This window comes from Anser brachyrhynchus (assembly GCF_964034855.1).
Source record: "Anser brachyrhynchus genome assembly, chromosome: 20".
Lineage (NCBI taxonomy): Eukaryota > Metazoa > Chordata > Aves > Anseriformes > Anatidae > Anser > Anser brachyrhynchus.
Genome location: NC_137713.1, coordinates 6,201,114 through 6,222,745, shown reverse-complemented (window position 1 = coordinate 6,222,745; position 21,632 = coordinate 6,201,114). Strand labels below are relative to the sequence as shown.

The 21,632-nt window shown below is 43.7% G+C and overlaps 1 protein-coding gene across 7 annotated transcripts in view; it reads right to left on the bottom strand.

Annotated features, from left to right (window-relative positions):
• MYO1C (myosin IC) overlaps window positions 1-21,632 on the bottom strand; it is a 60,496-nt gene that overhangs the window by 13,994 nt on the left and 24,870 nt on the right. For 3 of the 7 annotated variants that reach the window (XM_080563412.1, XM_080563415.1, XM_080563417.1), the window contains 10 exons: window positions 8,786-8,941; window positions 8,034-8,149; window positions 4,407-4,605; window positions 3,401-3,481; window positions 2,452-2,631; window positions 2,147-2,245; window positions 1,814-1,927; window positions 1,206-1,277; window positions 936-1,055; window positions 617-699 (listed from right to left, as the gene is read on the bottom strand). In XM_080563412.1, coding sequence (XP_080419538.1) covers window positions 617-699; window positions 936-1,055; window positions 1,206-1,277; window positions 1,814-1,927; window positions 2,147-2,245; window positions 2,452-2,631; window positions 3,401-3,481; window positions 4,407-4,605; window positions 8,034-8,149; window positions 8,786-8,941 — 1,220 coding nt within the window. Of the gene's footprint in view, window positions 1-616; window positions 700-935; window positions 1,056-1,205; window positions 1,278-1,813; window positions 1,928-2,146; window positions 2,246-2,451; window positions 2,632-3,400; window positions 3,482-4,406; window positions 4,606-8,033; window positions 8,150-8,785; window positions 8,942-10,037; window positions 10,181-17,973; window positions 18,142-21,632 lie in introns of those variants that run through there. The other 4 variants (XM_080563413.1, XM_080563416.1, XM_080563418.1 and 1 more) reach the window with 4 other exon arrangements.

Below are 21,632 nucleotides of genomic sequence, written 5' to 3'. Positions count from 1 at the left end.
ATTGCTCTCTGCCAGAGTTAGGTTCCAGACTCTGACATAATCCTATACACTGCTCTACAGCTGTGTTTTCCCATTCATACCACCACATAAAGATGCCAGAACAGCCACAACTGTGCCAGAGAGCTGGACAAAGGAAGAAATACTTTACTCAGAGGGTGGTGACCACTGGTACAGGCTGCCCAGAGAAATGGTGGATGCCCCATCCCTGGAAGTGCTCAAGGACAGACTGGATGGGGCTTTGAGCAACCTGGTCTAGTGGAAGGCATCGCCCTTGCAGGGGCACTGGAATTAGATGATCTTTAACCCACCCCATTCTATGATTCTATGAAAGGCATGGTTCAAGCTAGCACATGAATATGCCCCCAAAAGACATCAGTCTCTAAAACACCAGGAACATAAATAGGTGTAAATGCTAGATATTATCTGAATGCCCAAAGTGCTAGAAGATCTGCCAATGCTAGTTATTCAGCTGATTTCCTAAAGCCGAAACATCATCTCTTTCTCTTACTAAAAGAAACAGAGATGGAATAATGTCTTATTTCACAATGGAGAAAAAACACTATAATGGAGACATGCACAGCTTACTCAAAACCCAAAGACACTAATGAATACAAACCTGTTGTGCTGGAAAACCTCAAATCCATAAATATCGAGCAATCCTAGAACTGTTGTACTTCTCCAGCCTGGAAACTCTCCTTCCTGCAACAGGGCAAAAAGTAAGTGTTTGTATGCAGTCACACAGTCAGTTACAGCTACAATCCATCACTGGATCTTCTCCATTTAGTTACAGCATATTCTCCTTACTCTCTTCTTAGTGGAAAACAAATTAACTTGGAAATCACTGTAAAGCATGCAACGGTTTTGTGTTGCAGCTTTAAGATTTGAAACTGCCTTTCACACTTGGTTGTGTATCAACAAACAACAGATTTGTTTACCTTGTAAGCAAGAGACTTGTTAACCTTGTTCACCAGCCAGGAGAAAGTGCGTCCATATATTGCTTTTGCAAGTGCATCCCTTGCATAGGCTGCCTGCTCCAGGTTCAGGGGACTGATTAACTGCATACAAAAGGAGAAAAAAAAGTCATTCAACAGTCATTCCATTGACAGATTAAGTTTCCCTGGCTTACTGTTAATATAGAGCTGATGGTATTGCACTAGTTGGATTTAATTTCCATGTGCCTCCCAGATCCCAATTCATGTTCTTACCTCTTCCCCTTTCGCTATGATCTTCTTGTGGATCAGCGCATCTCGCAGAACAGAGCCCTCAACCGCTAGAAGCTGCAAAGCAGTAGAATGTTAAATTTATTTATGAAGCAGTACGTTCAATTCATCAGTACTGGTTTTAAAGAGATCAGAAAGGCTAGTCCCCAAAATTACAGTCCAGTGAAACAACCCTGTGTTTCCCATTCACACTGCAAGCCTTTTTGCAATGTCAATCATCCCATTTCCTTCTGCACACCAACTCCTTTTTGCTGTGTGACATAACAGTTTGGTTTGACTTCTCTGGCACAAAGAACTGACTGAGCAAAGCCATGAGAACTCTTCTTCAAAACTCATCTCCAGAGTAGGTCTATTCTTATCCCACTGCCTGAAGGCAAAAACCTTAAGTCAGTGGTGGATAAAGTGGTAAATAAAGAAGTTATCATCAAAAATGTTTTAATGTTAATATTTGCACTGTATTTACGTCAAATAAAAGTACATTTTTGACAACTTCTAAATCATCTTCTAAAATGATATAATAGTAACAAGTTCAAAATAAGTAAACCACACTAATTCATCTTTAATGTAATATGTCTCTAACTGGCAATACTCACCCTAGCCAGATATTTAATCTGATTCTCCGTAGTGACCTGAGCATTTCCTTGCTCATCTGCAGCAAACTGCACATTCCCCAGATGCAGAACACTAGCCACAATGCTCAGCAAGTCCTACAATGGAAGCAACAGGCAGAAATCAGGAACAGATACAGAATGAAACAGCAGTGAGATTTTTGTGTTAGTTAACACACTGAGAAAACGCTCATTTTGTATTTTGTTTCATGATTTTTGCAGGGAACACATGCACTCTAAAGGCTGCATTTGGTTAGAAATAAAGCAGAAAAATTCTCAAGAGAGGGAAAATCAGCTGTGCTGTCAAACAAGTCTTACCTCCACCTCATTGTCATTGAAGCTTATAATGGACAAGGCTCTTCGCACAATCTTCCAATCATTTTTATCATTTATGGAACTGACCCTTGCACAGTGACCCTAAAAATACACAGTTTGAAATGAACAAGTATATCATTATCAAAGGTATATTACTCATGCTCAATGCACTTCTGCCATATGTTTCTTTTCATAGGAGCTATCTCAGTGTTATTTTTGAAGCAAGGGAATAAAGATATAAAGTCAACTGGGAATAAATTTGTCCTAAAATATAACAAATATCTTAAGAATTATTAGTTAATACACACCTTTACTAAATAGTGATACTGTTGCGGGTTCTTTTCAAGACCTAGCCTTCGCAGTAAGTCTTCTTCCCCTCCTTCTAGCAGCTGGTAGAAAATGTGGAAATTCCTCTCGCCATGATTTTGGTGCACAACTCGAGATTTCTCCAGGAGGTAGTTCAAGATGTGGCCCCCAACAGGAGCGCCCTAAATCAAACCAGATACATTGAAATAGTTTATCAACAGAGAGGAAAATATTTCTGCTTCTTTGGCAGTCTGTTCAAAGACATGCAATCACAAAATGATTGACTACAAAAAGGCAGAAAACCCTTTGTTACTTTGTATCACAAGATATATCATGGCATATACACATCAATTTGAGTTTTGAAGCATACATGAAATGAGCTATCAAGTGAAAATAATACACGATTATATAGAACGCGGCTACAGCATGTATTGAATGATATCCTGACTTGTATATTCTTCCTTCTCAGAAGAGATTCAACACAAATGAAAAACAACAAAACTGTGAGTGTGGAGGAATTACGTACTGAGAAGTTTAAAGGACTACGATACATCTAGCTACTCGGTTCTTGCATTACGTTCATCTTCCTAGCGTGGGGCAGTTTGAATCAGAATTGAAACAAACACTATGTAAAGTTACTGAGGACAGAGATTATTTTCAGTCCACAGCTGACTAATGCGGAGTTAGTTTGGGAGTATCCATTTCACAGTGCACATACACCTCAGAAATAAGAGGACTTAATCTCACTCTCACTATATAGAGGGATGAGGGGAGAAAGAAAGGAAAGCGTGTTCCATAAAAACCTCTGGAACCAAACTTCGCTCCCAGACTGCTCACATGGTCAGCAAGGGAATGTGCACTCTATGCACACATCAACACAAGAAAGCATAGGCAACAGAGATCTGTTATGACGGGGACCCGTTCTGAAGTATAAAACAGATTTGAAGTTACCCTGTAATCAAACTGCACATCCATGTATTTCCCAAATCGGCTGGAGTTATCATTCCGAAGGGTTTTCGCATTTCCGAAGGCCTGAAATGAGAAATGATTAGAGAAAAATAAATCAGTATCAAATAACGTTATTTATATACATTTTGGTGAAGATGCTGGTTGTCTGTTTATGGCCATTAAAGTTTTGGTTTGTCCTTTTCGCACGGGAAAGCAAGAAGGAAACAGATTACCACCCAAAATACTAATGATGATCTTTATACCGAGTGCAAGTATTGCAAACGAAGCATGCCCCTAAAAACAATTCCACCCTCCCAGCAAATTTATTTTAAGGCCAATTCACTGCTGACAGCATATGTCATGTCTGACAGTCTTTTCAAAGCTTCCTCTTTCATCACAGCTATTTGCTTGCAGGAATCCACAGCTCTGCTCACAGCGGGCACTAACCTAACAGGCCTAGGCCTGTCAGGGTTTTCCCATTCATGGGGAGCACACCTTTTCCTGCTCTGCACAGATTTGAGTGGAACGGAAATATTAAAGGGAACTACAAAGAAAGCTCAGGACTGGACACTAGAGGACACCACAGCACTAGAAAATGCACCCACAAATGCATTTATCAGAGGGCAGAGCTGACCACAGGAGATGTGTCAACTTCTGGCTTTGCAAACTTATGCAGCACACCAGGACTCTTCCCGCTTCAAATGCCTCTCTCTCCCCTGCAGTCTGGCCACTTCTGAATTGCTCCTGGTGGACAGGAAAGGGCCAAGTGAGTTTGGCAGCAGATGACCATTTCTTTGGCTTGGAAGCACACTGGGATTCCCCTGTGTGCAGTACAAACGATCCGCCCACCCGGTGTGAACCTGCGTTCCCAGGATACACTATCCACGCTGCACAGACAGCTTAATCATGCCCAGTAGGGTCCAGCTGCCTCCACCCCCTCAGCCGGAAAATGTGAGTACTGCTGCTATGACTCAATGTCAAGCTTCAGTGCTGCAGACTCTAGAATTACCTCCAGGACAGGGTTGGATTGTAACAGGCGGTCCTTCACCGTCTCAACCTGCTGACTGGCTGGGCAGGTCACCGCGTAGTACTGCAGGATCTTCTTGGTGGCCTCCGTTTTGCCAGCCCCGCTCTCCCCGGATATCAGAATGCACTGATCCTTCCTCTCCATGCGCAGAGAGCGGTACGAATTGTCTGCAATAGCGTAGCTACGGAACAACGACAACCAGGCATTAGTTTGTTTCCACAAGTGAAGGGCAGAGACTCCTCAGCTGAGACTATCCCGTAACGCAAACTCCTAGCAGAGACACCTCAAAAAGAAATGTGTGGCCATGCGTTGGATACGAGCATATTGCTGTGAGAGATTGCTGTGAACGCTTTCAGACATCTCTGTGTACATCTTAACCACTGGGCCAAGTTTCTGCAGGGTGATAACATAAATCTAACAAGCTAAATTCCGTTAAAAACTATTCTTTTGGAAAAGGTCTTCATGTTATTTAAAGCATTTGACAGTGAATATGGAAAGCTATGAAAGGGGAAAGAGCTGAGCCATTTGCTCTCCCTGACCATTTCACCTACTCAGGTGAGAATGTTTTCTGTAAAAAAAAGACTACTTGGTGCAGATAAACTTAATTTTCTAAATATACATGATTTCTTGACATTGGTACACAGGATAAAAAAGCTTTACATTCAGGAAATTTCTTGTTTTCCATTGATCTTTATTCTAGATTATCTTTTAAGTGATGACACAGAAGGTCACAACTGCACTTTGCTATCTGGGTGGCTCCCATTACGTGGCTCCTGAATAGCCCAACCAACCTCTTGTAGCTTCTCTCAGATTATAAAAAGAACTGGATTACGCCAGAACAGACTGCTAAAACATCCAGCAGGCTGCATTAAGCAACCATCCAGCTTAGGCCAAGCACTACCCAAAACACCAGACGCCTCCTCCTGCCTGCGTACAACCAGGGTTTACTGTTGCTGTGCTTCAACTCCTGCTTCTTCCTTCATTTCTTTTTCTCTCTCTCCTATTTTCCTCCACACAGTAGACCAGACAGGTTCTTTTACCCAGAATCACACACTTTTACAACACCAGAGAGCAGGAGGATGAGTTTGACAAACATTGGTGGTAAGTGCTTATGGAAGAAGAGAGAAGAAGAAGGACCAGATGCAATGGGAGGTGATAAGAGGAAAGAGAAACATTAGCCCTTCAAAATACACTCACGTAAGACCTCAATAATAAAAAATCCTCAGCTGTCCTACACGTGGTTATCAAGCACATACCCTGTCTTCATACAATTCATACACTTGACAACCTTTTAATAATTATTGGGTTTTGCTTCTTCTTCTTCTACTTTTTTTTTTTTTTATTCTTGTGCCGTAAAATTAATTAAAAATGATCACACCAAAATAACAGCCATGGCCTCCTCAAGTCTATTAATACCTGGTGCTAAGGCAACACCGCTGAGCTACCTAGCAACACAACTGCACACTTACCCCACTAAATTCATCAAGTCCTTCTCTTCCCATCCAAACTCTGTCTCTGGAGTATTTTGAAAGCAAAACAGTTGAATAAATATAAATTCCATTTAAATTTTATGAACTGCCTCTGGATTGCATGTCTTTACTGAGGGAGTTTATGGTACTGGAAGCAGAACGCTAACAGTCATGCACACCACTTGCAGAATCCCCTTTACTTAAAGACGTTCACTGTCCCATTTGCAGTCACCATCTCCGAGCCCCGCGGCAGGCTATAAATAGGACAGGATGTGACACAGCACCCTGGGAAGTATGCTGCGTTTCAAGACCACAGGGCTACATTTTCTCCTTTGAATGACTACATGTGATGCGCTTCCCAGAGAACCCTGTGCTCAGGCCAAGCTTAAACTCTTTTGACACTGGAGTAGCAAAACTTTCTAGAATCAGCTTAGAATAAGAGAAATAGCAAAAAAAGACACCCGAAATACTGTAAAAGAAGAAGCAGTGAGTACCATGCTACAGATAATTTCAGTGCTCTGCAGAATATTTTAAAATGCATAAATAATCAAATGATATAATGTTTTTTAATGGGATGCTAACAACAGTTAACAAAGAACACTCTTTTTCCAGTTGGAGCAGCACTGGTGTTTGGTATCACAGCTCTCAAGGGTTTTTACTTACGAGCTGCACATTTTACAATTTCTCCTGGGACTAGTTACAACAAGGAAGAAAACAGCTTAGGAAATAATCAGCTACTTTGTGATTTAAATCATTTTGTGTAGCACTCACAGAAATTAAAGCAGAGCTGCCTAGCCCTCCACGCCACACATTAGCATTGCCATCGTGCTCAGTCCTGCGCTTACTGCACACATATAAAAAGGTAGCCACAGTCCCAACAATTTTCCAGGGAGTCACAAAGTTATCATCCCATGACAAAGGAGCCAGTAAGAGCGCCTAGATCACAAGCCAAAGTGATGAAGCCTGAGGCATGAGCTGCTACCTCTGCACCACCTCCGTTGCTTCATCAGGAACTGCCTGATGCTGATTTGAGCTACTGCTGATTACTTTTTGGGGGAAGGCCTCTCTTATTTAGGGCATCCGCACATAAACAGAATGTGCTGACGCATCTCGATCAAGGGGAAAACTTAGCAGATTTGAATTCTGGGGTTTTCTGGTCTAACCATCTCTCATGTAGATCCACAAAAGAAGCCTGAAACACTGCAAAAATCACATTTTTACCCTAACAAATACAACTTCAAATATTCAGACTTTCCCAAGTAATGGCGTTTCTCTCCCCCTCTGTGCTCATAGCGCATTCTGTTTTGCTTACTCTTTTGGGTTATGTGCCAGTAATAAGAAACAATCCAAATAGTTTGCTCAAAAATAATATCATCTGCTCTTCCAAGACCTCTTGAAAAAAAAAAAAGAAAACACACACACAAAAAAAAAGCCTTCAAGAAGTGCTCAGAATTTGGCCCTTGGCGCTGAAAGAAAGCATTTTTGAGCCAAACGTCCTCAGCTCCCAGTCATCTTTCTCTTTCAATCTGACAAAAAAATTCAAATGCTTTCAAAAATAACTTTCAAACCACAAACTTTTTTTTACTTTTTTTTTCAAATGGGAAATTGGGAATGCTCACCACGCCAGACCATGTAAATAAATACATTCCTTGTTCCAACAAGGCTCATGGTATCATAGCAACAGGGGAAATACCAGATAAATATTGGTCAGGCAGTAACAGGAGAGGTAGGAAAGAAACCACTGCACATATATACATACTCTTTCCCCTAGTTAGCGTTATGCTGAATGAGCGATGTAGCAGCAGGGGAAACTCACGATCCGGACATGCAGACCCCAAGTAACCTTGGAACAATGAACTCCTGTCCTGCCAGGGCTGGGTAAGCAGCTCTGTTCCTCCAGCCAGGAAGGAACCACCTCCCTTTCCAAATACTGCTCTTGCAAAGGCAACTCATCCTCTTTGGAGAGAGAAACAGGAATAGAAAGAGCCGTACACCACACCCTCTAAAAGATCCTTTATATCCCTATGATTTTTAGGGCATTATCTGGGACAAGTCCTATTTGCTTGCTTTCACATGTCATTACTGCACACGTCGGTGTGGGAATGGCACAAACTACGCTGTTTACCCACAGGCCACTCACAGGTGAGGAGAAACTTCATAGAAGCTGACACCGCGGTATCGCTCCATGTTCTGTTTACTGTAGATTTCCAGTTCCTTGTATGGATTAACAGACACCAAAACCGAGCCAATGTATGTCTGAAAAAGAAAGCACAAAATGAAGAGGTTACATAAGGACTAGCAGCGGATTCTCTGAGAGCCCAGAGTTGCTCAGAAAGCTCCTGTGGTTGACAAGCCCTGCCTGCAGCAGGGGATGCTGCTAAGGGCCTCCAAAGAGCCAACGGTGCTGAAGAAGCGACCTCCTCATGTAGTATGACATTGCAGGAGTTACGCTAGACCCCTCATCCTTGCTGGATAAACAGCACCTACGCATGGTTTTTGTGCTTCTAACAAGCAAGAACACCGGATTATTTCTCATATACTATCTGGGATTAGGTTCGAGCCTGGGGTTGCTGAAAGTCCACCACAGAGTGAGTTCATGAAATGGAAGAACGTGGTGTGAGTAGAAAGTGGTGTAAGTTGGCTTTTCAGTGCTGGAAGGACCAGTAAATGCCAGTAGACCTCAACTGGATCACTGCAAAAGAGGCCCTTACATGCATTAACATTACCCTGTCCCAGACTAGTTCTGAGATGATCAACCATGGTCTATTCAAGCTGATACCATCGTCTCCGAATCCCTACAACTGCTGAACAAAGTATGGTATGCCTGCTGTATCAAATACCCAAATTCAGGTCACTTGTGAAGACTTTGGTTTCTGCCCCTCTGTTACTCACATAGATCAGATTCTCCTTGAAGCGCTTACGCAGATTTTCAATGAACGCTGCTTCACTGGTGAAGTTCTCCAGCAGGACAAAATCCTGCACCCCCACACGGTCGCGGGCTGTCAGAGCGCTCTCCATGGTCAAACGAACACCGTTACTCCCTGCTCCCTGCAACCAAAAGCAGAGGAAGGTTGGGACGTGTGGTTTTCTGTGCAGCTCACTGAGTCCATAAGAATGATTAACCACAATTAATCATGGACAACCTATAAATAGGAGAGGACATTAGAATAACCCTTCTACTGTTGAAAACGTTAGATCATGTATACTAACACTTTATCAGTTAGTTTATAATTGTTTTGATGGAAGACAAGCCAGCATTAGGGAAAAGTTATTGCTAAACTTCCAACCGCTTTAAGTAAATCAATTAATCAAACAAGCATTTTACATAAAGAGAATAAAAGTAGGATTTCCTTTCCCAGGCATCCTTCAGCAGGAGTGAGACTGAAAAGTGCTCTCCTCTCTGCTGTTCCTTTTCTCTCATAACGGGAAGTCATAAGGAATCTTTTATGACTAACGATGATTCATCTCATGAGCAAACGGCTTCACATTACTGACCAATTTAAAAGCTTTAGCAAGATACCCAATGGGAAATTCTGGGAAAATTCAGTAGTAACAGAAAGGGGCGCTTCGGCATCCCATGCCACTGCTATGAATTTAGACTGTGACACTAACATCTATCCCACATATCAAGCAACTTCTACTCCTGACACTCTTTTAAAGGTTACATCTTCACTGTGATGTGGTTCAGACACAGCCATCTTTGGAAAACATGGGTCTGCTGACTTCTTACTTCATTCAACCTCACATACTAAAACAGGGGGAGGAAATATGCACGAGTGACTCAGTCACTACTTGCAGGGAAAATTTATATTAAATGCAATTAGACCCGACAGACAGACGATGTACGAGGCAACGACGACGAGAGACAATACAGAAATCAGAGACGAGATACAACGTATTAAACGATTTGCCTCACATCTGTCTGCGTTTTCTTATGGTATTCTTAAATTCTTCTTACTCTGCAAACTCCTCACAGCAGGCACCCTTCTCTTAAATCATTTCCCTAAAGCACTACTGCCTTTCAGAGGATCTCTTGTTGGGATATTCCCATCACTGGCACAAATGCCATTGGAGCTTGTTCCTGAACGGGCTCATGCAATAACAGCAACACCCAGTCACCCTCTCCTGTAGGAGTTTTACACACCAGGAATGCTGGACCGCTGTTGAAACACTGTCCTCCAGCCCGAAAACCCTGCACAATGATGTAGATGATTTTTGCTGACTCACGTTGCCAGGTAGTTCCTTTCTGCTCCTTCTCAAGATATAATAGTGGTCAGAGCACAGGGACTGATGGCGTGCAGGGAAAAAAAATAAAAACAACCTTGGTCAGAAGAAATCTTAGCTTAAGGTTTGTTAAGTAGTAATAAAGGGAAGACTCACTGAAGTATAAATTTGGGCTCAAATAGGTGCAAATTCTCTCAGCTTCCAGTTGGTTAGACTTACCAATCATTTACAAAAGAAGTTTTGCCAAATTATGCAAGTTATAATTGGCTTCTTTCCTGAAAGCCAAATGCCTGGGCATAAGTCATTGCATGAAACTAGCAGCTTTCAAAAAGAAAAATTAGCTCCTACAAGTTGCTACTAGGAAATCCCAAATCCAGATCCACCTTAATGGCTCAAACCGTATCACAGAGAAACACCATTCTAATTTTCCTTTTTATTTTGTTTTAAGTTGGTCTCATAGTCTGGAAGGCCTGATTTGTAAGCTCTGAAAGGCCAAGTTTGGGAGAATTCTGCAGGTACTGTCACAAGTAATCCTTTTTAAACGTCCAAACCTTCCAAACCAATTCCTCCATGCCTTCAGCAAAGTGTTTTGTTAGCTTTTTTCTACCCTCTTTGTCAAGGCAAAAAGGAAAGGTGTAAGCCCTGGAGAAGAAAGGTGGTGAGATAGAGGACATCACTGGCAAAACAAACAGGGATAAACCACAAACAAATAAACTCTGCCTAGGAATTAGAAGGTTTATATCATAGCCGTGTAATTCTGGAGCAGCTTTCGGACAAGGTACTGGGAACAAAGGCAGTAACGGAAGAAAATCAGTAGTTTGCAAGTGGCTGAGCTTACCAATACAGTTTTAAAACAGCTGCCTCAAAAAAATGACTGAGGAGAAACTTCCACCCTCGCACAGTTAATCCAAGTTTATATAATCCTGAAGACTTTCACAGAAAACGTCACTTAGCAGTTTCAGCAGCTCTTTCATCAGCCACTCCCTCAAGCTCGGGACAAACCGATCCCAGCTGTAGGCATCCAGCCTAAGGAAGAAGCAAATCCATCCCACTTCCAACACAGAACACTGTACTTCGGCCGCCTCCTTCGGGACAGGCATTTAAGCCTAAGAAGCTGTCAGTTTGCTCCATGCTTTTTTCCTCTCGTTGAAGTTCAACCTCTTTCAGTGAGAAGAAAATTAATACCCCAAATTTTCGGTCCACTAAAAAAAACAACTAAATGCAACTTTCCAGCAATAATTAAACATGACCAGGTTATGTTCTCCCCATGATACAGTCAGATTCTCCAGAATTTAGGCAGTGCTGTACCCTCCCAAGGCTAAGTTCAATGCAAATACAATATGTCAGTCACAAACCACGTGCTCCTCTGTGCCACCATCTGATCGTTTGCTTTATTGCTTAGGTCCAAGCCTACCACCAACTTAAAATGTCTACATTAACCATTTCACTACCATTAACTTCAACAGATGCCGTGTTGAGGGGGGTAAAAATCAATTCTTTTTAAAAATGGAAATAGAACAGTCATGCAGAAGGAAGAAAGTGGACAAAGACGACACTACATTGGGAATACAGTCACAAAGATGACCGTATATTCCTACTGAATGATGAGTATGACAGTGAGGCACAACATAAAAATAACTAAAATGTTAGTTATTTTATGTTAGCAGGCAGACATCAAATCGGGTGGCTGTAAATTAATGCTAGAAAATGCTGGCTGGGAGTTAAAAGAATGTCACAGCGAAGCTAATTAACTTAAAGCAGCAACAGGACTCACTCCCTTAGCACCTTTGCAGCACGACTTGCTTTTAATAGATAGTTTTATCTCTGCCAAAACACCTCTGGCTGACGTACTGCTCATTTACAACATCCTGTGGCCTGTGCTATGCAAGAGATCAGCTTGGACAATTCTGAAAGCCCTGTGGTAGGGAGCAAGTATTCCAGGTAATTAGGAGAATATAGGCTGTGAGGGCTTGACTGGGGCTTTCTTTGTGAAAATCAGTTTTCCTAAAAGAGCACAGAGGGAGCCGAGCCGCTCTCACAGTGAGAACGCAGGCAAAAGGGGCTGCCCCACCTGCCCTCTGTGCAACTGGCTCTAGCACTTGTGCAATATGCTAGACTGGAAATCTGACCAAAAATAACATCAACGCAGATTTTTTGTAAATTATTTTAGTCTAGGTCATTTTCCCACTCTAGCTCCACATGTAATCACTCACACAGCTGACAGGAGGAAGCATTTCAGCAGCAGGGCCAGTTTAGGCCATTTTCATCTGCTTGTGAAACTATCTGAGAGGCAAGTTACAGCCTAACGGCTCACCACCACCAAAAGGAGAGCATCCCCTCCTTTGGATTTTGCCTTCGTGGCACGTGTTAACGCAAGCTATTACCTGCCTCTGAGCTGAAGCGATGAAAACCAATACAACAATAAACCATAAACCTGCAAAACAATAAGCAGATGAAAAGAACCAGGCAGTTTTCTGTCAACTCCTGAGCTGAATCATCTTACCCTGGGATCAGGTGAGTGTCAGACTCAGGGCAAGAAGGAAAGGGAGCACAGATGCCCGACAGTAACATGTAGCTAGGTCACCTCAGCCACACGTATCCTCACCCTGCCTACAGGACTCAAAAGAAGGACGAGGCTAAGGATCCCTGCCTTTGTGGGATATACCATGGTAATGCCTTACCTTGGGCCTCTCACACCCAGCATGGGCTGCAAGCAGGGAACTGCAAAAATCTGAGCAATCTCCACCTGATCTTGGTGCCTGTTGGTGCCTGTGGGCTTAGGAGTGCCGCTGCCTTCTCTTTCAAACTCATCTTTCCTCCCTAAAATCACCATCCTAATGGTCACTCCTGCTCGGGAGAACACAAGCTGACCGTGGCCACTGCATTTCTTGAGCCCATCCCGAGGTACAGCTCCAAGGGACTCATTCCCACACTATTTTAACCCACTCCTTGCTTTTAATCTCTTCTCCAGAGCTGTCAGCACAACAGTGGCTCGCTGCCAGGAAAGGAAAAGCCGTCACTCCTGAATGGTGGGACCGAGCCAGTGCAATTACCAAAGCAGTGCTACTTCCACATGCCTTTTTCTTCCGTGTGATTACATTTTGGGAGAGACTTTCAGCTGGTGTGAATTGGTGCTGCTCAATGCAGCCTGCAGAGCCAGGTTTATTTTGGCTGATGTTCCAGCCTTTCTTTGTATTCATGCAACAGAGTCAACAAGACCAGAAAATACCCTTATGAACGGCTCCTAGGAGTACAAAAGTTACTGAGTTTGTAAATCCTGACACAGTATTGCGAAGGTGTAAACAAATATTTTACTTTTAAACTGTGCGAAGTGCCAAAAGCATGATAAAGACTTTCCTCTGCTCAGGACTTGGAGATCCAATACACCTCGAAAACAAAACCCAAGGCTTTCTGAACTCCGCACAACAAGTTCCAAAGCACTTGAGTCACTCAGTCAGTCTGAGCACATCTGGGGAATTTTTCTTTTGTGAAGGAAGAAGAGAGAGGGCAACTCTTTGCCACCAGCACAGGAGCCCAGGGCCGACATGAACTGAGCAAGTAACTCCCACCACTGCTTTGTTCACGAGCTGGTCCACGGCTGTGCAATAGACAATATCCCAACATGTGTGTAGGAAGGAGTCTTTTATACCAAAATTTCCTAGCCTTGATTCCCAGAGGGGTAACTGAGTGGTCAGTATTAACACAGCAATTCCAGACACACAAGTGCTGCTGACTTCTTCCTGGAGCATCCCTGAGCGACGCGTGCGAAAACACCTGGAGCTCTCAAAGCGAATGGTCTTACATGGAGCAGGGAAGCTTTATCATCACCTGATTTAGAAAGAAAAGTCGCACAACAAAAATGAGAGTTCTGCTTCTAAATCTATAAAGTACGTTTGTAATATTTTCCTCTGATGATGCATTGTCACAAACGAGCTCGCATCCATTCAGCAGAGCAGAAGACTTGCGGTACGCTGACTGTAGGAAGCTGGTGCCACATGGAAAGAGTCAGGCATCTTTTATCTCGGTATCAAGAGAAAGATGATTGATCTGCAGGTTCCAGAAATAGTTACAAAGCCGGGAACGGAAGAACTGGCAAGGACCAAATGCGAGTGGGAGGGGAAATTCAGATTAGATTCTAGAGGACAATAAGAAGTTCAAACCAATAACGAACTTCTTGTGGAGAGGTGGCAGTTAAAGCACATTTGTCTCCTGGGTTGTGTAACATTCTTCAGTGTCATGCCAAAGCTGCAGGAAGGAAAATAAAATTCTCCAATTTCTACTCTACTCTACAGCCTGGGAAAGGGTTTGGACAGGGCATGGGCTAGACTGCAGAGCAGACAAAAATCAACTATTTTATCCAGGGCCTCAATTCCTGAGGTGCGGAATGGGATAGCTTTTCTTTCCTTTTATGTTGAGAAAGCAGTAATGAAAGCAGCTAAGGTGGATCTGAATTAAGGGATCTTAGTCAAGCACTTGCTGCCTGCTAGTGAAATCCCAACAGATCGAAGTGCAGCCACTTGGTGCTCTCCAACCTTTTGCCACCCTGAAAATCAGCCACGCATTTCGGACACACAACACTCTGTTAGTCAACAGCTGGGGTGGAGAGAGGGTTCCCTGACAGACAGCCCCATGGCTCATGTAAAAATCCTCTTCAAACAAACACGTGGATTTGCCTGCCCTTTCTGAAGCTACCTGAGCTCAAGCAAGAATTTATATGGGACACATCTCATGTATTGGGCTTGTTTAATAATCAAACATTCTTTTTTTTTTTTGGAATCCCAATGACGAGTGCCATATTTCCCACAAAGTGGTAAGCTGTTTGGAGCAGGCAACTTGAGACAAATCAGGATGCTCAGACTGAATGAGATCAAGAACAGATAAAAACTCTGAGGACATGGACTAGTAGAGAAAAAGGGAACAACCTTGCAAAGAAGTTACCATGTCAGCTGCTGCCACTCAAGGACCATTTATAGCCGAACGATTTTTTTGATTCTGGCTTCTTTCAGAGCACTCCATCGCCAACAAAGGAATGTCTGGAGTCAGGGAGCACTTTGCCTGTGCTAGAACATGGTTCTCCCTCTCTGATACTTCCCTCCTGATCCTAAAACACATATTGAACGGATTTAACTATAGAACACACTATTCCAAAATGATATTAAGGAGAGACAAGTGCCACTTCCTTGACTAGTTCCTGTATTTATTTTTAAGTCTTCCATATTTTACGTAGAGACAAGCTGGAATACATTAAAACATAAAATAATCAGAAATATAGGGGAAGCAAGCTTATTTTGCTCTTGCAAAGATTTGTTCTTACATCTGTTAGCAAACTGCCTAGAAGGTAGTTATCCCTAAGTTCTGTCTCCCCCACTTTCCAAGCTACAGAGCCATTTAATCTCCCACCCTGAAATGAAAGCAGAATGGGAAATGCGAGCAATGTAATCACACTGTCTGTATATTTTAAGTATCTATTAAATGCATGTAGGTCATGGGGAGTTAAAACTGTGAGAGCAAAAATTTAATCTTTGAAAAATAATAACGCAGGGTGTGGATGTTGCTGCAGTTAATTATTGCTCTTAATATATTAATCAATGACATTTGACACTTGCAATATTTAGAATAGTAAGAATCTATCTAAGGAGCTCATATGTAAATTAGAAATGCAAATAATGATGGACCATAAAGCAAAGGAAGCCATGGAGATTTGCATGGGAAGCAGGTAATATTGTTTGTTGCGTGATTATATTTATATTATATTTTAATTATATTTTATATAATTATATTTTCTGGATGATACTCTTTTTTTTGGCGGGGGGGTGGGGTTAGGAAAAAGAGAATCAATTGTTAGTGAAAAGACAAAAGCAATTTTAAGAACTGATCTGAAGGAAAGAAAAACTGTTCACCCCTCAGAAGGGATGCTGATATTTCAATAAACAAGCTCAATATAAAATAGCAAGAAAAATGAATGAGGCAAACCAGAAAAATCACAAAGGCTAGAGAAGTGAATACACTGAATTTCTGTATTTAGGGAGCTGACGTTTTTGCTCCTGACCAGGTGGCACAAGCTGCTGGTAGCTCAGAGATGCTGCTGATAGCAGCACACCTAGCAGTACCACCTGCGAGCTCAGGCCTGTGCATCCTACAGCAGCCGCAGAAGACAAACAGATGACAAACGTCAAGAACCAAAATTCGGATCTCTGCCTTCCCACAACACTTTCAGCTCAGTTTTGCCTTGACTTAGCTCAGACAGAGCAGGTGAGAGGGGAGCAGAAGCTCAAACCCTGGCCTTCAGATGGCAAGGACTGGCTTCCCTCGCCTCCCAGCTCGCAGCAATGGGGTGCTGCCCCCGTGGCCCCACTCCCCGTTCTTTTCTAACCGCTGCTGCAGTCCCCTCTAAGCACGCACATCCTTTCATCTCGCTACCAACACGGCGTGACTCACACTGTTATTCTTGCTGCGCTCTGCCCTTCCCCGCACTAGACGTTCCTGGTTCCCACCTTCTGCGCAGGATTCCACACACCCCACACAGCCATTTCAGACCATTAAGGCTTGCAAAGATAGTAAAACTTTCCAAACAGCAGGCGCACTCCAGTGCATTCCCGGTGCACGAGAAGGGCACTTCCACACCCACATGTTCTCTCGGAGAATATCAACCACCACCCTAGACAACATCGCTGCTATCACGCTCGCATGTATCGCACCTAAAGAGCCTTTTTCTATATCCACTGCTGGACACAGGTTTGCTGGCTCCTCCATGCCAGGAGAAATCCAAACACCCTGCTGTTGGAAGTAGCTTGGCAGGTCCTCCGCGAGCTCTGTGCTTCCCTTCGTCTCCACGACTGCTTCTCAGGCAGCGGTCAACACTAAACTATTTGGGAAAAGATGCAAGGATTTCTAGATTGAGCAGGGATGGGACACCCTGGTTCAACAGTTAGAGAGTTGTTTAAACCTCGAGACGGGTCGTTTTCAAACTTTCTCTTCCTAAATTTAGTAACTTTACCAATTAAAGCTTTGGACATTCTTACCCAGCCCAAACGCCGCATACGGTCTTTTTTTATAACGTTCCCTCATTCTTGACCTCGACATCTTCCCCTGGCAGTGAATTCCGTGGCACAGCTACGCGTTGCATGAAAATAATCTGTACATCTATCTGACAGCTTTAACTTAGCTGAACATCCCTCTTCCTGTGTCACACCACAGAGAACAGAAGCTCACGGTCTGCCCTCACTGTCGCAGCATTGTGTACGTCGTTTTTTCTCCTCTCTTATTCATCTTTTTCCAAGCAACAATCCTAATCCTCTCAAGCTTTTGCCACACGCTCCTTTTTCTAAGCTCTCGGTAGTTCTGCAATGCAGTACACAGACCCGGGCTTCCTGGTTGCTGCTAAAACATGGACAAAGTTTTGCTGAAGTAAATACACCCTGGAGGAACTGAGTGGCAATGAGTCCTTAAGCAGGTATTTCCTGCCCTTCTCTGGGGTGAGAGTACAGAGAAAGAAGCCGGGTGTCCCTGGGTAGGACACAACCTGTGCCCACCACCCTCAGGGTCCGTTCATGCCCCTTCCACCCAAGCGAAAGCTCCACCCTTTCTTCTCCCCTGGAGCAGCGCGCCGCTCGCCCCCCTCTCTTCCCACTTTCTGAACTCCCACCTTGGCTTCCACCTCCAGACATCTGTCTCCTGCTGTTTTTTTCCCCCTATTTCAACCACTTTCGCGTAACTTTCTGACTGAAGCGCCTTTCACAAAGCCGGCTCAAACATTTCATTTTCCTGCTGAAACCCTGGAACCTTTATTTCCCTTCTTCTGACTAGGTACGCATCTCAAAACTGCAAAAATATCAGAAGAGTTCAATAAAGCTTACCGCGCCTCTGAACTTCATTTCTGCCTCCTTCCAGCTCTCACAGCACTTTCAGAGACTTGGTTTACGCTGCGGCATAAAGCAGGAATCTGAGGACAAGTTCTCTCTTCTGTCAGTTGCCTTATTTTTTTTTCCTCTTTTTTTTTTTTTTATGACATTTCAGTGCAGTCAGAACTCCCTCCCTCCCACCAGCTCCTACTGGAGCATCCTGGAGAGGGCGTTTTACAAGGAAAGGGAGGGGAACTCTCCTCCCCTCCCAAAGAGGAGGCACACACGGGCACAGACCATGAGAGGCAGTCCAAGAGGAAAGAAGTCAGCTGCAGCCTGCAGGCACAGTCCCCACTGCCCAACGACGGGAAAAACGGAAAGTAATCACAGACGATGGAAAAACTGGTGCAGAGCCCAAGAGAAAACCACAGCAAACAGGACAGGAAGCCATATGCTCCGCTACGGGAAATCTGTGTGCTGGAACAGCAGCAGCAGCATCAAGAGGGCTCCCCTAATCCTCTCCAAACTCACCCCAACCACAGCAAAATCTCCCGGGCTTATAATCACACTTGTGATCGTTCTCGCTGCAAATCAAAGGACCACAAAAAGTCCTGGGGTAAGACAGTTTGCCCGTCCTTGCAAGGACTTAGTGTATTTGCTCAGCAATATTTTATTCCTGAAACGTTTTGAGACACCCACCTTCGAAATAGCCCCTCTGTACGGAGGTCCTCGAGTCCCTTAGCACAAAATAACCGGCCCTACCCCGTACGACCCCTCCTTACAGGCCTTACAATCACAAGGAGCACGTCTAACTGTCTCAGAGGCCACCGGGGTTTGGTCTCACGTAAGATATTAATGGCCGCAGCTACCCCAAGGCTGTGAAACCCCCCCGCATCCAGAGCTAAGGGCAGTTTGACAAAAACGTGCACGCAGTTTTTGCATGTGCTTTAGGTGGAAAGTGAAAGGACAAGAGGCAATAGACACAAGCTTGGAGGTAGGGAAATTCCAGTGAGATATTATGAAATAATTATATTACTTTTCACAATAAGAGCCGTCAAATACTGGAATAGGGGCCCAAAGAAATTGTGAAACGCCATCCTTGGAAATACTCGCGACTCAACCAGACGAGGCCTCAGCAACCTGATCTAAACTGGCCCTGCTTCGAAGCAGGGTTGCAGGGACCCGCAGGTCCCTTCCAACTTAAACTATCCAATTATTCTGTTATTTCGCTCCTCGATGGCCTAAGCTTTGTGCCTATCCTGAAAGACATTTCAGGTACAGCCAGCGAAGCCAGAGAGCTGTTACAGATAGCACGCTACCCTGGCGCAGGGCCCAGCCGAGCACAGCACCTGTCAGGTATTGCAGGTCACAAGCAGTTCACATGCGAGCGCACAAAGCTGCTGCCTGCCAGCTGCGCTGGAGATCAGACAGACCCCTGCAGGAGGCGACTTCTGCCCTCAGCCACGTGAACTGCCATTTCCAAGCATCCGAAAAAATTAGTCATCCATTTGATCTGACTCGCGGCAGCTTGAAGAAGAGGATGGGTTTCTGTCTGTAAGTCTTGCAACGCAGATATGACAACCTGCACAAGGCGTATTGCCACCCATTCCTCCCTTATACCACCCTTAACAGCCCCCTCTCTTCAAATGTTCTGTGATATGGGACTCTACAATTAGCCAGGAGCTACAAATTCAACATGTGTTTATCCAGAGTGTATAAGGCACTGCCCGCACGCAAGGCAAAACACCTACCTTGCACCTGCAGTCCGGAGGTCTCCAACTTAGCGTAACATTATAAACTCATCAGCTGAATTTTCAAATGTCACTTGCGCTAAATGCACACATCTGCACAGAGAAAACATCTACACGGAGATTTATCCTAAAGCTCAACTTTACCCTTCCTGTAACAGAATTTGGAAAGTATGCGTTTTGATAACTTAAAAAAATAAAACATGATATATAATAAAAAATATAATCATGATAGAAGCCTTCCCCACTTAAAAGAAAAGAAATAATATCCTCCAAATTAGTCACATGCTGAGGGAAGTGTGTTGTTCGGTTTGTCACCTCTGTTCACATCCGTGCAGTAGTGAACCAGTGATGACAGCTGGTATTCAGTGTGACAATGACTTCAGTGTGATACCTGCATCTCAGGAGTATTTGAGCTGGTGCAAGAGAGAGGCTGCAGTCTCCTCTTTTCAGAAGACAATAAGCTGCAAGAAAGACTATATTCCCATTGATTTTGATACGATTTCTACGAATATTAGGGCTTGAGTTTAGATCGGGCTTTGTCATGGTGATAGAATAAAAGAAGAAAGCCGAAAGGAATGGATTTCCTTTCTCTAAAGACTCTTTGGTCCCTAGGTGTGTTGGTCTCAGATCGGATGTGGCTGCAGGACCCCAGGCAGCATGAGGCACTACTGAATACGCCTAACTTCACTTACCTGCCCAGAACCAACATTACAAGCATCTCGGCTGCTGGATTGCACTCACAGACATCCACAGAGCAGTCACCACCCATACTCTGCAGCACCAAAAGGCAGGTTCTCTAAGCATTGAGCAAGCAGAGCCATGAAATCATTCCCAAGCCCGACTGCTGCTGTTTCACGACCAGCACTATCTGGAGCCAGCTCTGCCTGTAGGGTTTCAGTTTTTAACTTACCAAATTCTATTACAGTAAGGGTAAAGCCAAGCTTTAAAATGAAAATACATAAAGCGAAAAGCTAAAAAGTTTTGAAGTAAATCAAGTAAAGTAAAACAGGGCCATGCGTGGCCACTACTCAATAGGAGGCTATTTAAAACCCAAGAAATGAAGCCGATGTCAGTGGTTCAGTGCAGCACTGCTCTCTAATTAGCTCTGACCCAAGGCCCCAGCACTGATCTCAGAGATCCCGCGCTGTGGTAGATGTCATTCGTCAGATGAGGAAGGTGCCAGCAGTTACAAGGACTTGTGATGAAGCCGGTATAACACCTTCTGAAGAGCTGCAGTGCCACCAGCTCTTCTGCCCTAATTAGATTCCAGTCTGAAAAATAACTCGTAGCACCTCTCAATCCCTGCACAACTCTAATTGCCGTGATTTTTATTCGCTTCTGATCGTCAACAAACTGAGGAGTTACGTGAATTGTTAACGGAAGCAGCCGGAGGACACGTTTCAAAGGTGGGTTTAGTGTTGGCCTGCTTTGGAGCATTTATTTAGAGCTTTCATTTCATTGAAAGAAATAAACAATAATCCAAAACCCTGCTCAGTGCAGGTGCACAGGTTAAGATCAAAGGTAATCTAAGCTTTACTTCCCAAACTGAGCCACATCAGCCGTTACTGAATCACAACAGCAAGCCCTGAGCCAGGAGTTTTCCACCTATAATTAGAAATGTAGCCCGGCAGCTCTAAATCTTCAGGAGGAGAATGTCAGCTCTCCATTATCATTCCTCTAATCAGTCTAGTCTAGCCAAGCAACACAGAGGTCAGTAAAATTCATGTTTCAATTTTAAGTTATGTACCAGCATGGAGTTATCTTCACACTAGCAATTTCACCTTCCCCACTGTCTCCGCTTCCTAGCGATCCTTCTCAGAACACATCTTAAGCCTGAAAATGCCACCTAAGAGCAGAATAAACAAGTATATTCAGAAGTACATTTTTACACATTTCCCTTGGCTTTTTTTTTGTTTTTAATGC